Source organism: Heterodontus francisci, chromosome 24 (assembly GCF_036365525.1).
Source record: "Heterodontus francisci isolate sHetFra1 chromosome 24, sHetFra1.hap1, whole genome shotgun sequence".
Lineage (NCBI taxonomy): Eukaryota > Metazoa > Chordata > Chondrichthyes > Heterodontiformes > Heterodontidae > Heterodontus > Heterodontus francisci.
In genome coordinates, this window is record NC_090394.1 from 49064874 (window position 1) to 49081390 (window position 16517).

Consider the following 16517-nt stretch of genomic DNA (forward strand, 5'->3'; position numbering starts at 1 on the left):
AAGAATTTGCTATATACATTATTCCATCTTTTTGTTGCAGATGCTAAAAGCCCATATTGTTGGTCAGAAGAAGAAATAGCTCAGTTATATGATCATACTGATGTGCTGCTTGCTGCTGATGGTAAGTGTTTTGCATTAAAAAAATCAATGCTGCAGAACTGTCTTCAACCTTTAAGTACTTTCATGTCTTTTTGAAAGTTTTTCCATAGATAGGGTGAAGTTTTTTAACACTATATTTATGTTTATACACGTTTATACATCCCTCAAATTGCACCCTCATGATTTTTTTTTAAAACATGTAGTAAATGATCTTATTTCCTAATGCAGTAGGTACTACATCCCTCTTAAGTTAGCTGGAGGACTAGATGTAATCTATTTAAGAAAGGATATACTGGCATTGGAGGCAGTCCAAAAGAGATTTACTCAGCTGATTCCTGGGATGAAGGGGTTGAATTATCAAGAATGGCTAAACAGGTTAGGCCTTTATTCATTAGAATTTAGAAGAATGAAGGGTGATCTTATTGAAACGTACAAGATTCTGAGGGCGCTTAACAGGGTAGTTGTTGAGAAGATGTTTCCACTAATGGGGGAATCCCGAACTAGGGGACATAGTTACAGAATAAGGAAACACTCGTTTAAAACTGAGATGCGAAGGAATTTCTTCTCTGAGGGTAGTGAATGTCTGGAATTCTCTACCCCAGAGAGTTGTGGAGGCTAGATCACTGAAAGTATTTAAAGAGGAGGTAGATAGATTTTTGAAATATCGGGGAATTGAGGGCTATGAGGAGCTGGCACGAAAGAGGAGTTGAGGTCTGGGGCAGATCAGCCATGATCTTATTGAATGGCAGGGCAAGCTTGAGGGGCCAAATGACCTCCTCCTGCTCCTATTTATATTCTTGTATTACTTTTGTCACTGTTATGTGCTGCCTGGGAAACTGAGTCAAACTCCAACTGGAGTTCTTTCTTTTCTTTCTCTAATACTTTAGTTTCAAAGTTATTCTATTCATTACTTAAAGGTAATATTCTAACCTTTAATGTGTATTTTAACCTCTCTAACCCTGAAAGGGAACAATTTAAACGGTTCAATCTCATTCCTTCATGTATATTGTTGTTAGAGATTTTAAAAATGCTAATTTTTTTTCTTGTTTCCTTTGTGCTTTTTTCTCTCTCAACTAATTTTCCTTTCCCTCTCTTTATTTCTCTTTCTGTACCTGATTTGACTCTAATTCACCCTATTTCCTTCTCTATTGTTCCTCTGTTTGGTTCCCTATCCTTAAATCCCATTGGTTAAGGAAATGCACTGTTGGTCCTGCCATTCACTAAGATCCCAGATACCTCATTGCCCTCACCATGACATTATCAGCTTCACACTTCCAGCAAGTTACAGCATAAAGTATTTCTGAACTGAAGGGGGTAGGAAAAAGTGCACATTGTGAGATGCCCTGCTTTAGCAAAATCGATTTTTGTCTGATTAGACTTCTCTGTTTAAGTAATTGTATAAATATGAGGCATTAAGCTGCTTTCTAGAATAAATTAAATATATTTCATTATTATTTATCATATATTGTTCAGCATAAATAGATATTTAACTCTGTTAGGGAACTTATGGGAATTGGCTTCCATCTTAAATTTCTATGAATGGGTTAGTTTTTAAATTCAGTGGGCCTACTTTGCTATGTGATGAAATCAGTGGCTGCAAAGCTATTTTTTATACTTAATTTATGTTGGCTTTGGTTTGAGTGTTAAAGTTAAATTTATCAAAGTGAAATCTTGTCAGTTTGGTTTCCTAAATTGGGGTCAATTGGTGGATTTGGCTCTTTTTGTGTTTTGGTGGTTTCCACAGGGATCATAACACTTGTTAACAGTGAGTCAGGGAACTATTATAAATATTTGTCTCCATGACCCAGTTAAAGATACAAAATTGGGCTTTCTTTTTAAATACTAGAAAGATAGAAGAAAGATAGTTTATCTAAATGCTGCAGTTCGTTGCACTAACCCATAAATCCCTGAAAATGGCTGACTAAAGCCATATTACAAAAGTAGGGAGGAAAACAAAAATAGCTTTCATTGCAATATTATACCAGGGACCTGAAATACTAAAGCACATATATACACAGTGGAAGCAGGATATAGATAGTTATTTGGGGAATTGCATAAAAAAATCACAACAGAGGGCAGGTATCTTGCAATTTTCCAGTTTCCTATTTACAGAGTTCCCTAGATTCAGGAGTGGTCCCTCTGGATTGGAAAGTTGCACATGTCACTCCACTTTTTAAGAAGGGTGAAAGGGGGAACCAAGGAAATTACAGACCAGTTAGCCTGACATCTGTGGTGGGCAAGTTGCTGGAGTCTATAATCAAGGATAGGGTGACTGAACATCTAGAAAAATGTCAGTTAATCGGGGACAGCCAGCATGGATTCATGACTGGAGGGTCATGCCTGACAAATCTCATTGAATTTTTTGAAGAGGTGACTAAGGTAGTGGACAGGAGAATGTCTATGGATGTTATTTATATGGACTTCCAGAAGGCATTTGATAAAGTCCCACATAAGAGACTATTAATTAATGTATAATCCCATGGAGTTGAGGGCAAATTATTGACATGGTTAGGAAGTTGGTTGAGCGGTAGGTGACAGAGTGTGGATAATGGGTAAGTACTCCGATTGGCAGGATGTGACTAATGATGTCCTGCAGGGATCTGTGTTGGGCCTCAATTATTCACATTATTCATTAACGACTTGGATGATGGCATGGTAAGTCATATATCCAAATTTGCTGATACAAGGTTAGGCGGCATTATAGACAGTCTAGATGATAGCATAAAATTGCAAAGAGATATTGACAGACTAGGTGAGTGGGCAAAACTGTGGCAGATGGATTTCAATGCAGACAAGTGTGAGATTATCCATTTTGGATAATTTGTACCAAAAAAGGATCGAGCAGGATACTTTCTAAATGGGAAGGGATTAAGTACAGTGGATGCCCAAAGAGACTTGGGGGGGGTTCAGGTGCATAGATCTTTAAAATGCCATGAGCAAGTGCAGAAAATAATCAAAAGGCTAATGGAATGCCAGCCTTTATATCTAGAGGATTGGAGTATAAAGACACCGAGGTTATGCTGCGGCTGTACAAAACCCTGGTTAGACCCCACTTGGAGTACTGTGAGCAGTTCTGGGCACCACACCTTAGGAAGGATATATTGGCCTTGGAGGGAGTGCAACGTAGGTTTACAAGAATGATACCTGGACTACAGGGGTTAAGTTACGAGGAGAGATTACACAAATTAGGCCTGTTTTCACTAGAATTTAGAAGGTTAAGGGGTGATCTGATCGAAGTCTTCAAAATATTAACAGGAAAAGACAGGCTAGATAGAGATAAACTATTTCCACTGTTTGGAGATTCTAAAACTAGGAGGCATAGTCTATAAATTAGGACCAGACTGTTCAGGAGAGATGTTAGGAAGCACTTCTTCACGCAAAGGGTGGTAGAGGTTTGGAACTCTCTCCCACAAACAGCAGTTGAAGCTAAAACAGTTGTTAATTTTAAATCTGAGATAGATTTTTGTTAAGCAACGGTATTATAGGATATGAGCCAAAGGCATGTGGAGTTAGGCCGCGGATCAGCCATGATCTCATTGAATGGCGGGACAGGCTCGAGGGGCTGAATGGCCTACTCCTGTTCCTATCTTCCTATGTTCCTATAAAATTGCCAGATGTAAAAATACCTGTAAAGTCGGAATGAATCTAGTGAGGAATCTGGAGCCAGCTCTCCCTGAGCTAAACTGAGCACTGATGAATTGACCTTCAGCTTTTCCACATTGATCTTTACTGTTGATATTGAAGTATTTTCAGGGAATATTTTTGTGTCTTTGAGAGAAAACTCCTTATCTTTCATGCTGATGAATATTGCATAAATTTCAGACATTGTTGCATTGTTGTCTATGTTGCAGTCCTGATGAATTTCACAACTATCATCTGCAAATTACACTCCATGTTTTAAAGTTTACAGTATGCATTTAATCAACGACAAAAAAATCACTGGACCTGTTTTTTTTAAAAACTAAGATGATGTCCAAAAGTGGTGTTCAGTGCCAACATTCAAAGCAGAGCGTTCTGGATTGTTACCTGAGGGCAATCTCAAGAAAAAGGTCAACTGTGGTGATTTTACTGAAACATCAATGTCTGATAAAGTGTCATTCTGCAAATGGCTGCAGTGAACAGAATGGGCCTGATCTTGCAGTCAGCAGCGAATGAGCGGCACCAGTCGTTCATCACACTTATACTTGCCCACAGATTTTCTTTATGGCTTTTGTACTGGAAATTTTTATGATTTGAAAGCCATTTGGCCACAGCCCCCTCCACAGGGGATTTGGGAACTCAGCAAATAGGGCAAGCCACTGTGTAGATCCTTAACCAATCTTCCTTGTCCCATTATAAAAATTACAGCATCAGACCAATCTTTAGCTCTTTTTCTCCTGCCATTTATATTGGTGTCGTATTGTTACTCAGAATAAGTTCCATTCTGTTTCTCAATTGGTTGTTCTATTTTTAGTCACTGTTTTTGTTTCTGGGCATTGTCTTCACAAGTCAGTTGCAGAAGCTTGAATACAATTTTTTCTTGTTTTCTTTGAGTACCTTCCTGGTCACATGGAAGATTGGTGTGTGCCTGGAGCAGATTTCCATTTTTATCCATTCAGTTCTAGGCCTTTTTCAGAAACTGACAGTCATTAACTGTCTTTGTTGTTTTCCATTGAGACAATTTTTTTTAAAGTGCAAAGTTTATTTCAGTCTCCAAAAGGACATGTTGAAAATTATTTAACTTGAGAAGGAGTGCATCATTTGATATATCTGGAATCAACCTTCAGAATAGGGGCTGAAGAAATGCCCAAAAATTTCAGAAGGATTCCTATCATACAGGAGGCATCAAAATCATTCAAAGGACCAATTATCATCATGAGCACCATAGGCTTTGTGCTGTATACCTACTGACAAGGGAATCCCAGAAATCTGTCTCTAATTTCAGGCATATATTCTGCTAACTCTGATGCTACACAATCACCCTCCAGACCCTTCAAAGCAAAGGTACATATGTAATCTCAAACTCCTTCCAACAATGCTTTCACTATCATCTTAGTTAGATGAGTGCTGAACACCACACATTCATGGCATGGGGACTTAAGATACTTTTACACCTGTGATTCTAAATTGGTTCACTAGTTGTTCATCAGTATCTCATCTGGTCAACATATTGGATGAAATCTCTCTACCGGTTGTCAAGAGGCCTTGAATAACTCTGTTCCTTTTTGTTTTAGCATCAAGTATGTGGGTGAAGCAAAGATTTTAAATCAAATGTACACTATTGAATGCATCCCTTTTCTTTTTATTACAGTATTCTATGATGATGATTTGACAGATGCATTTTTTCAGACAATCTACAGAATTTTGAGCAATTTGAGAAATTCAAGCACCATATATCTCTCTGTAGAGAAACGGTAAGTCCAAAAAGGACATTCACAGGAAGCAACTAGTGTATGTTGTAAAAACTGTCTTTTGAAGGGTCTGGTGGAAATCTTGCAATGAAGTATCAGAAACCAATGTACAATTCTATTTATCATACGTTAAAAGTTACTGTTGGCTGGCATTTTTGCTGAAAATAATGGGAATAGAGTAAGTAGAGAAGTGTAATTGCATCAAAGAGTAGACTTGGTTTCCTGTAGAAGGGAAAGTTGTTCCCTGAAAGTATTTATCAATACTACTGTTCAAATCATCTAATGCAGGGGTGCTTAATCTCTTTGAGCAATTAATTGGATTGTTGTACTGCAGCCAGTGAGTAAGCTGCATCTGATTAAGAATGCCCTTACACTATAACTGTGCATGTGAAACAGAAACTACTTTGTCCCAGTGCCAAAGTTATATTGTAAATGGATCTTTAATTGCTCTCTCCTTCCTCCCTTCAGATTCTGTGCTTGCCTTCTTTTGTACTTGTGTACTCTTTCCTCCTTCACTCTTGTGCCTCTTCCTCTCTCTGCTTTCTTTATTTCTGTCCACTCTTTTACTTTTTTTCCCCTTTCTTAAGCTTTTCTTTTTATTTTAATTTTTTCCTTCCTAACTATGGATGTTGAGTACGACAGCATTAGGGCTATTTAGGGCATGATAGGAAGGGCTGCCAGTGATGTTGCTGGGTTAGAGTCGAGCATTCTGTTGATTGGAAGTTAACCATAGAGAGGACAGGAATACTGGTAATCTCACTCAATTGTGAATTTTATCAGTCAGTTGTTCCAAATCATTCTTTTGCTCCCACCCCACTACAGAGTGGTGGATCAGTAGGTGAGCATTAGCATTAAAAGTTTTGACCTCTGAAAAAATTCTGCCAGTGGACTTGTAGAAGTTGAAAGGCAATTTTAGACATAGGTACAGCCACAGGCTTTGTCACCAGGAGCACACTGGATTGTTGGGCAGCTTTCCACCTTCAGTCTGGATTATCAGTGTTGTGCATTCCTAAAGCAGACGTGAACTGAAGGAGGAGTGCAGCACTGCTGGGATCAGGAGTCCAATGCACTCCTGCTGAGAAAATCCATAGTACTACATGAACCTTTTATTAAAAATCTAGTGAACTCACCTGAAGAATAGCTGTTGCTATTGTGCAGGGGGAGGAAAATCCTGAAGCTCTACAGGCCAGGTAAGATCAGGTTGCAAGCCAGATTTGGCTTGTGGGTATTGGTTTGGATATTGATGGACTAAGGTTAATTTATTTCTTTGTGAAGTCTGGAGTTATAAAATGAGTAATGTTGGTGCTCGGGAAAGGAACACTTTTCGGTGATGGCATTTGATGTCAATTTCAAGTACTTCCAGGTCAGGTGTAGCAAGGACCAAATCCAAATTGTAACGTTGCTCTGTCCAATAATGTGCCTTAGCTCCAATCTCACCCTTCCTGAGGCTGTTGTTTTACTTATTTCATTGACGTGTGTGAACAGTATAAAGTGATGCCTCTTCAGTCAAGTCAACTTGCAAGAATGTGTACACTGCATTGCAGTTGTTTGCAAAGTTTTAAAATAAACGAGAACAACCATTTTTTACAGCAAGTACAACCTAGCCACCACACAAGGAAAAAATGAGAAATGAAGGATAGGACTCAAACAATAACTAGTGTCAGTATTTATCCTCAATGGAGCACATTGAAATCTGGCAGATTATGTTAACTCCAAAAAAACTCACGACAGTTCTACACTACTACTGAAGCAGTATTGGATTTGGCAGCTCTATGTTCTTCTTTGTACTCAAAATGTATGTTAATACTGATGTATATTTGGTGTGAGAATCCTCATATTACAACATTATGGATGAAATTTTAATTAGTGCCATGGGAATTTTTATGTTTATGAATTTGCATTCACTAGGAACTCATTTGAAGTTCCAATCTCTCTCACTTGGGTCTCCCACACATGTCAAAGACAAACTCTGAGCTGTATTTAAACCTGTGTTGCCGGGGTAAAAGTTTAGTTTAGTTTAGAGATACAGCAATGAAACAGGCCCTTCGGCCCACCGAGTCTGTGCCGACCATCAACCACCCATTTATACTAATCCTACACTAATTCCATATCCCTACCACATCCCCACCTGTCCCTATATTTCCCTACCACCTACCTATACTAGGGGCAATTGCTAATGGCCAATTTACCTATCAACCTGCAAGTCTTTGGCATGTGGGAGGAAACCGGAGCACCCGGAGGAAACCCACACGGACACAAGGAGAACTTGCAAACTCCACACAGGCAGTACCCAGAATTGAACCCGGGTCGCTGGAGCTGTGAGGCTGCAGTGCTAACCACTGCGCCACTGTGCCGCCCTAAAAGGACATAGTTTTAATTCACTAATTTAATCCACACCATTGAAGCCAATACATTTGTCACAACATTAATTGGATTTTATTCTAATTGGCAATAAAATTATTTATTTACTGTGCATCATGAAGAAAAGGCAAGGAACTTATAGGCAGTCCAATGTACCAGCAATATATTTTGTTGAATTTTATGTAGCTAACTTCATATGAGTACAACCACCTTCTTATTCATGGTTGCTTTTTCATTTCTTTAAGAAAATAAATATTTCAGCTTATCATAAATAGACTGCACCTTGTTGCAAAATACAGCATAAGCTTGACATCCATTTAAATCTACTGCTGGTTTTCTTCCCTTTTCTCCGATCTTCCTGTTCTGTAGGTGTTCACTCTAACTGGGTGATTTTCTGTTTGATACTAATCATCTTCCTATATTTTGTTCAAGTTGCCATTCTCTATGTGTGAACTTAGACATTGAACAGTGGCTAGCTGTTTGACCATTGGGCGCATCAAAACTAAGCTTGACGCTATCTTCTGAAGTCTACAGAAGAATTTTTCAGCAGGCTTCACAAGACAGCAGTGTGGCGCAAGGACTCTAGCAGTTTTCTTCTCACAAGTGCAGATACCTGGCAACCAGTTATAGTGTCTTTGTTGCTCCTGTGCTCAACCTTTAGATACCATATAATTCTATTATCTTTATAATCAGATGCAAGAACAGGCCTGTGTTAATGAGTCAGGTATCCAAAAGAATCTTTGATTTTTTTTTTAAATTTTGCTTCTCTATCCTAGAGTAAAAATGACCTTGGAGCCATTGCATTTAATCCCTATGTGAAACATACAGCAGCAGCACTGTTTCAAAAAAAAATAAATGAGGCAGCAGAAACTCAACATTAAGTTCTTCCAGGAAATGAAAACAGTTCTTGGTTGCACCACAACTGTTAATTTTCTTTCCGTTCTTTTAGCGTTTCTTTTAGAGAGCAGCATTGTATTTTAGCATTAAAGCCGTGTAGGTCCTTCCCGAAGCATTAGAGAATATTCATGAGTCAGAAATGAAAGTTGTGATCATACAAGTCACATGTGAACAATTTTGTGTTGCTGTGGAAGCAAATGGACCAGTTTATAGAACATCGGAAGAACTACTTGAACAAACCTGTAATATAAAGACAGCGTCATAGCAATACTAAAAAAAAATCATTGAGCTCCTAATTGCAAATTGTTTTAAATGTGGCTATTGGTATTTTTCCGATTGCAACTGTGATGCCACAGGGTTCCAGATCTTCATATCAAATACTTCTGTTGTTGACTGTTGAAATGTTTATGAAAAAGTATAGCAGAGTGTTTCTCCAAGGCAAGAACCTTGGGTTGAATCTTAGCAGCTGCATGAGGCAGCTTTGGTGGCAGGTGAGAGGGTCCCTCTTCATAATGATGGTCTGGCAGCTGTGGCCACAAATAATTATAAAATTTTCCTACATCTTCAGAGTGTGTCTCCACCTTGAGGTGCCTGCTGCCGCAGCAGCACACACCTCTCCTGATGGGGATGCTGGCAGGACAACTCTGTGGACCCTCGCATTGGCCTAGCCGATGCCTGTTCTGCCTGCCATCCTTACTTGAATGGCACTCCTGGAGGTGGCCTCTTAATTGGCTGCTTCTGGTAAGATTGCGCAGACAGGCGGCCAGGCATCATCAGTGGTGTCGCGTCCTGCTTTTGATTCCCGACCTCAGAAAATATTTAAATGCGTTAAAATTCCGCCCCTTATATTCTTATAAAAGGAATCAAAATGGACTTGCACATTAAGCTAAAATAAAAGTAAAATACTGTGAATGCTGGAAATCTGCAATAAAAACAGAAAGTGCTGGAAATATTCAGCAGGTCTGTCAGCATCTGTGGAGAGAGTAGCCGAGTTAACATTTCAGATCAGTGACCTGGTCAGTTCTGATGAAAGGTCACTGACCTGAAACATTAACTCTGCTTCTCTCTCCACGGATACTGCCAGACCTGCTGAGTATTTCCAGCACTTTCTGTTTTCATTATTATGGCACATTAAACTGTTGCTTACAATATTTTGACTGATGCAATAGCCTATCAAATTCAGTGGGAAAACTGTTACACCAATGTATCCAGATCCTTTTAGTGGTCGGGGTTAGAGCATGGCTACCCGACCCGAACCCGACTGGACTCGACAACATGTGTAGGGTTCAGGTCGGGTCGCACTTCCAGGTCCGGCATTCAGGCTCTGGTCGGGCCGGGTCCAACACACTCTTAACTCCACCTCCGGTAAGTGGCTCCAATGTTAAATGTACTTTTTGGGCTAGAAAGGTTGTTTAGTTACAGTTTTTTTAAGCTTGTGCAGATAAGTAACAAAGTGAAAAACGGAAGCTAGGTTAACTGATGGTCGGGTCGGGTGCAGGATAAAATGAAAAGACTCGGGCTCGGTCATATGTGGTTCTGTCTGGCTCGGGTCAGGTTTCATTTGCAGACCCGAGCCGGCCTTTAGTCGGGAATTGCCAAGTTGCTGAAACAAAATTTTCCTTTCCCCTGGTCAGAGACCTCCACCTGCTAGCTTTACTGCCACCACAGGCTGCAATTGAAAATGCGCTATAGTAGCAATACAAATCCATAGAACATGCAACATCTTAACAAGAAATGGTTTTGCCGCAACCATCTGCCAAATAAGGGATGGAATATTGGATATGTCTACTGCTTAAGTTACGACAAGTCCGTGATCCAATGCATTTTCAGGATGACTACCTGTCATGGTGCTGTTCTTGAGTTGTCAACTTGTTTTTTTGAAGCTGCTTCCTAGTTTGCTAGTTTTCTGGGTTGACACTTTGACACAATGTGGTCTAGTGCGAAGTGTGTGCACTGATAGACATAGTTTTCGGATATCACTTCTTCATTGCAGAACTCAGCAAGCCAAATTTTTGGCAAGTTTTTCAATAGTAAGAACCTCATGAACAAGCCATGACTGAACCCATTCCAATCTCAGGGCTCATTCTGACAGCACAAGCTACCATACCAGTGGTTCATAGATACTCTGCTGATTAGTAATGTGCAATAAGAGTTCAGTTTTTTCATAGGTTGTTACAAAAGGTTTTATTTTTTGTACTAAAAAAATCTTACAATTTTGTGCATTTTAAAAAATTGAAAAAGGATTTTCGGTAGACTTGGACACCTGCAAATAGCTGGAATTTTGGATGTTGACTTTGGATGCAAGAAAGGAAAAGCAAGCAGTTTCAAGGAAACAGCCAGGGGTTTTGACCTCCTAAGAGCAACACTTTGACAGGGGAGCCTCTCTGTCTGGTCACATGATTGGTTCAGGAAGGCTTTTTGCTTTCACTTTGGACTTTTAAAAAAACAATGAGTTGGACAAAGAGCAGGCATTTGAAACTTAGACCTGACCTGCCTGGAGACTAGAGAAAAAAGAACTCTTTCTGTAGAGGAGACTTGCATCTCTTGAAAAGGAATCCTGCATTTGAAAGGTGGCCGATTCCTATTGCCTCCTGTCTCTGACGAATTCCTGTATCAAGTGTGGTTCCTGTTGCCTCCTATGTTTTGGGAAACCCTGGAACCTTCAGAAAGTTTCTACTGCTGTGTTGTTGCTGTGAGTCCTGAGCAGACCAGTTGCTGTACCCCTGCTGAAAGACCTGTGTGATGCCTGCTATAGTCAAATTTGCCTTGAACGTCTATCCATCATGTTCATCAACCTCACCTGGAGAGATTTTGAGTGGCATCCGACTATTTGATTCTAAGATACCTCACCATACTGAAAACATCCTACCAGAACATGACGAACTGATTTATTTTTATTATTCCTTCTATTCCTAAGAAACAACTGAAAACCAAAATCCTTTTTTCCCAGTTAACTTTTTTTTTGAATGTATGTGTGTGTGCATGAGGACTATGGAGCTTTTCATATTTATAGATTTACCTCATTTAGTAGTTAAGACTTATGATTTATTTTCTAATAAATAGTTAATGTTGCTGTTTAAAGAAACCTGGTTTGGTGTGCTTTATTCTAGGGGGCAAATTGAGCGTCTAATTTGGCTATTCTTCAGTAGGTGGGAAACTTTATTAATAACAAAGTGATTGATGACAACGCTACGTCATCAGAATGCGCCACGGTGCGGACATGCGCACACGGTCTCGGGCCCTCTGCGCATGCGCTGCGGTACGGATTGCCAGGACCAGTTTGCGCATGCGCAGACAACGTCATCGCATAACGTCATCTTCCTCGGGGAACACGCCAGGTTGGCCTTTGCGCATGCGCAAACTGGTCCTGGCAATCCGGACCGCAGCGCATGCGCAGAGGGCCCGAGACCGTGTGCGCGTGTGCGTCAATCTTCCGAAAGCTTCGGCGCGAGTTTTTGAAAATGGAAGGAGGAGAGGTTTCGTCGGGCATTTTATCTCAATTATTTAGTCATTTTGGACATTTGCTTCATTTTTATTAGACAGAGAAGATTGTTCCAAGGTTCACGAGATAGGGGCAGTTACATCATCCTGACTCCTACAGCTGAGGTGGGTACTAAGTGATTCATTGGCCTATACTGCAGAGCATAAAGCATGCGCAACAGTAATTTCATTGGAGGGAGGGAAGCTCTGACACTGATGTTCTTTCATTATTTCCTTTCGTGTAAAATGTGCCCTTGAGAAAACAATCCTTGACACTTAAGGACGGCATTCCAGCAAAGGAGGCAGTGCAGGAGATGACGCAAGGATGTGATGATTCCTGCATCTGAGGTGGGTAATAAGTGCTTCATTGGCGACTTTATCAATTGGTGCCTTCACTGCAGAACGTAAAAAGGTGTGCACAACAGTAATTGCAGTGGATGGAGGGAGGCAAGCTCTGTGCTTCTTTTCATGTAAAACATGCTGTCGAGAAAACAATCCTCGAGACTTACGGTCAGCATTCAAGCAACGAAGGCAACTGGATCATGCTGCGGAGCTCATCACGATGTGGAAAGGAACATTGCATTTATGGATGAATTGGGAATGCACATTGGGATGCGCTTGGGGAACATTCACCAAGAATAGACTGAGCTCTGACTCTTGTGACTTTGCCTTCTTCACATGGACAATACAGTAGTGGAATAGAGAGCCAAGCGTTCATTCACCACAAGGCTCTCCAGGAACAATCTCTTTAGTTGTGCATAGCAGAGACTCGGCCTGTCTGTCTAACGGGAATGCTGGACACAACACTCATGTATCCATGCACAGCAGTTCCTCGGATACTTAATGAACTTAATAAAACTTTTCAATAATTAAACCCAGAATTGTTGAGGTTTTGTTTTGCATGCTATTTCCTCGACTTTGCAACTGCACTTCAGATATTCAACTATGGTGGAGGTAGGGGGGTAAAGGGTGGGTGGGTGTAGAGGGGGGGGGTGAAGAGGGGGAGAGCAGGGAGGGGTGGGGAGAGGGAGCATGCAAAATGCAGGTACCAGACAGTTGCAATGCCTGAAGTACTGTGGAGAAGTAGAGAAAGCAACTGGGTAGGGGAGAAAGCAACTGGATTGGGCATCTGCAGCTGGAGAGGGCCGGAAGCGAGAGGCCGTAGAGAGCCGCGGGGAGCGAGCGTGCGAAGACCTTGGTGTCACCGGGTCCAGGGACTGGCCAGTAAGTCTTTTGCTGTTGTGTTTATGGCGCATGCACAGAAAAGGGCATTCCTCTTCCGTTCCGCTGATTCCACCCCCCCCCCCACTCTCTCCCCTTCTCCCCCCCCCCCCACTCTCTCCCCTTCTTCCCCCCCCACTCTCTCCCCTTCTCCCCCCCCCACTCTCTCCCCTTCTCCCCCCCCCACTCTCTCCCCTTCTCCCCCCCCCACTCTCTCCCCTTCTCCCCCCCCCACTCTCTCCCCTTCTCCCCCCCCCACTATCTCCCCTTCTCCCCCCCCCACGCTCTCCCCTTCTCCCCCCCCCCCCACTCTCTCCCCTTCTCCCCCCCCCCCACTCTCTCCCCTTCTCCCCCCCCCACTCTCTCCCCTTCTCCCCCCCCCACTCTCTCCCCTTCCTCCCTCTCCCTCCCCTCCCCACTTCCCCCAGCTCTCCCCCTCCCTCCTCCCCCCCCCCCTCTTTCTCCTCCCCCCCTCTTTCTCCTCCCCCCCCCTTTCTCCTCCCCCCCCCTTTCTCCTCCCCCCCTCTTTCTCCTCCCCCCCTCTTTCTCCTCCCCCCCTCTTTCTCCTCCCCCCCTCTTTCTCCTCCCCCCCTCTTTCTCCTCCCCCCCTCTTTCTCCTCCCCCCCTCTTTCTCCTCCCCCCCTCTTTCTCCTCCCCCCCTCTTCTCTTTCTCCCCCCCTCTTCTCTTTCTCCCCCCCTCTTCTCTTTCTCCCCCCCCTCTTCTCTTTCTCTCCCCCCTCTTCTCTTTCTCTCCCCCCCTTCTCTTTCTCTCCCCCCCTCTTCTCTTTCTCTCCCCCCCTCTTCTCTTTCTCTCCCCCCCTCTTCTCTTTCTCTCCCCCCCCTCTTCTCTTTCTCTACCCCCCCTCTTCTCTTTCTCTACCCCCCCTCTTCTCTTTCTCTACCCCCCCTCTTCTCTTTCTCTCCCCCCCTCTTCTCTTTCTCTCCCCCCCTCTTCTCTTTCTCTCCCCCCCCTCTTCTCTTTCTCTCCCCCCCCTCTTCTCTTTCTCTCCCCCCCTCTTCTCTTTCTCTCCCCCCCTCTTCTCTTTCTCTCCCCCCCTCTTCTCTTTCTCTCCCCCCCTCTTCTCTTTCTCTTCCCCCCTCTTCTCTTTCTCTTCCCCCCTCTTCTCTTTCTCTTCCCCCCCTCTTCTCTTTCTCTTCCCCCCCTCTTCTCTTTCTCTCTCCCCCCCCTCTTCTCTTTCTCTCTCCCCCCCTCTTCTCTTTCTCTCTCCCCCCCTCTTCTCTTTCTCTCTCCCCCCCTCTTCTCTTTCTCTCTCCCCCCCTCTTCTCTTTCTCTCTCCCCCCCTCTTCTCTTTCTCTCTCCCCCCCTCTTCTCTTTCTCTCTCCCCCCCTCTTCTCTTTCTCTCTCCCCCCCTCTTCTCTTTCTCTCTCCCCCCCTCTTCTCTTTCTCTCTCCCCCCCTCTTCTCTTTCTCTCTCCCCCCCTCTTCTCTTTCTCTCTCCCCCCCTCTTCTCTTTCTCTCTCCCCCCCTCTTCTCTTTCTCTCTCCCCCCCTCTTCTCTTTCTCTCTCCCCCCCTCTTCTCTTTCTCTCTCCCCCCCTCTTCTCTTTCTCTCCCCCCCCCTCTTCTCTTTCTCTCCCCCCCCCTCTTCTCTTTCTCTCCCCCCCCCTCTTCTCTTTCTCTCCCCCCCCCCTCTTCTCTTTCTCTCCCCCCCCCCTTCTCTTTCTCTCCCCCCCCCTCTTCTCTTTCTCTCCCCCCCCCTCTTCTCTTTCTCTCCCCCCCCCTCTTCTCTTTCTCTCCCCCCCCCTCTTCTCTTTCTCTCCCCCCCCCTCTTCTCTTTCTCTCCCCCCCCCTCTTCTCTTTCTCTCCCCCCCCTCTTCTCTTTCTCAATTTTCTGAGATGTACTGCCGGCATTACCCCCAAGTCTTTGAAGATTTTTTCCCAAAGGAGGTAACGTATAAAGAGATCTCAATAGATAGATACATCCTTACATGGACATTTGTGCATCTTGTTATTAAACAGTGAAACAAGCCAAGTAGTCTCATCATATGGATCCTGTGGATGTCTGATCTATTTTAACTATAAATAATCTTTTGAAATATCTATAGCAGTAGGTTTATAACCAGAGAATTTGTTAAAGCACATTTGTAATTTTTTTCAGGCTAAACTTTACCTTGAGAAAAATGGATGTTACATGTGATGCATATGATCATTTTCGATTGTGTTTGGCTGACTTGGAAAACATCTGTGATGGGAAAACTAAATTTGTTGTGGCACCCATCAAACTTACTTTTCCACAGTTCCTTTTTTATGAACGAGTGGAACAATTGGTAAGTACTATTAAACTTTGAGGGAGGGGGAAATAATTCAGTTCTGTGGAACTTGAATTATTAATGTCCTGATTATTGGCATTCAGATTATCTATGGCAATGTTTTGCAGGAGTTTTAGACTTCAAGTTGGGAGACCAGCAGAACATTGCACAAATATATTGCTGTTAAGAGCATAAGCTTATGATTTACCAAATTTTCAGCTATCAATTTAGGTTAGAGAGTTGAATGAGGGGTGAAAGGGGAGAAAACAAAATATATTGAGAGAAAAAGGAATTTTGGTGCAAATAAGATGGAACAAACAGTTGACAAATAGAATCATAGTATTGCAATGGGAAATATTTAACTGGAGCAGAAAGGGAATAGATCAAGTACATTTCAATAAGTGGGAAAGAAAAGATTTGTATTGAAGACTGACATTCAATAGATATATCAAATTTGAAACAAAACAGAAGCATTTAGCATCTAATTTGTTAATATATACATTGAATAATTGAAATCCCAACACCGATCCCTGTGAGACACCACTAGTCTCACCCTGTCAATTAGAGTATGTGCCCATTATTCCCTATTCACCCTGTCTCCTGCCACTCAGCCAATTTCCAAACCAGATCAATTATTTGCCTTCAATTCTGTGAGCTTCAATTTTAGCTACAGTCTTTTATGAGGGACTTTATCAAATGCCTTTCGTAAGTTCATATCGGTAACATCCATAGACATTCCCCTGTCTACTACTTTAATCACTTCTTCAATAAAATAAAAAAACTCCAAACGTGTTGTATCTC

At 42.4% G+C, this 16517-nt stretch overlaps 1 protein-coding gene across 5 annotated transcripts in view; it reads left to right on the top strand.

Moving 5' to 3' along the window:
* Positions 1 to 16517, top strand: part of mettl22 (methyltransferase 22, Kin17 lysine) — a 112575-nt gene that overhangs the window by 75623 nt on the left and 20435 nt on the right. For 3 of the 5 annotated variants that reach the window (XM_068056128.1, XM_068056127.1, XM_068056129.1), the window contains exons 8-10: positions 41 to 121; positions 5390 to 5492; positions 15566 to 15734. In XM_068056128.1, the coding sequence (XP_067912229.1) occupies positions 41 to 121; positions 5390 to 5492; positions 15566 to 15734 (353 nt within the window). The remainder of the gene's footprint in view (positions 1 to 40; positions 122 to 5389; positions 5493 to 15565; positions 15735 to 16517) is intronic. The other 2 variants (XM_068056132.1, XM_068056130.1) reach the window with 1 other exon arrangement.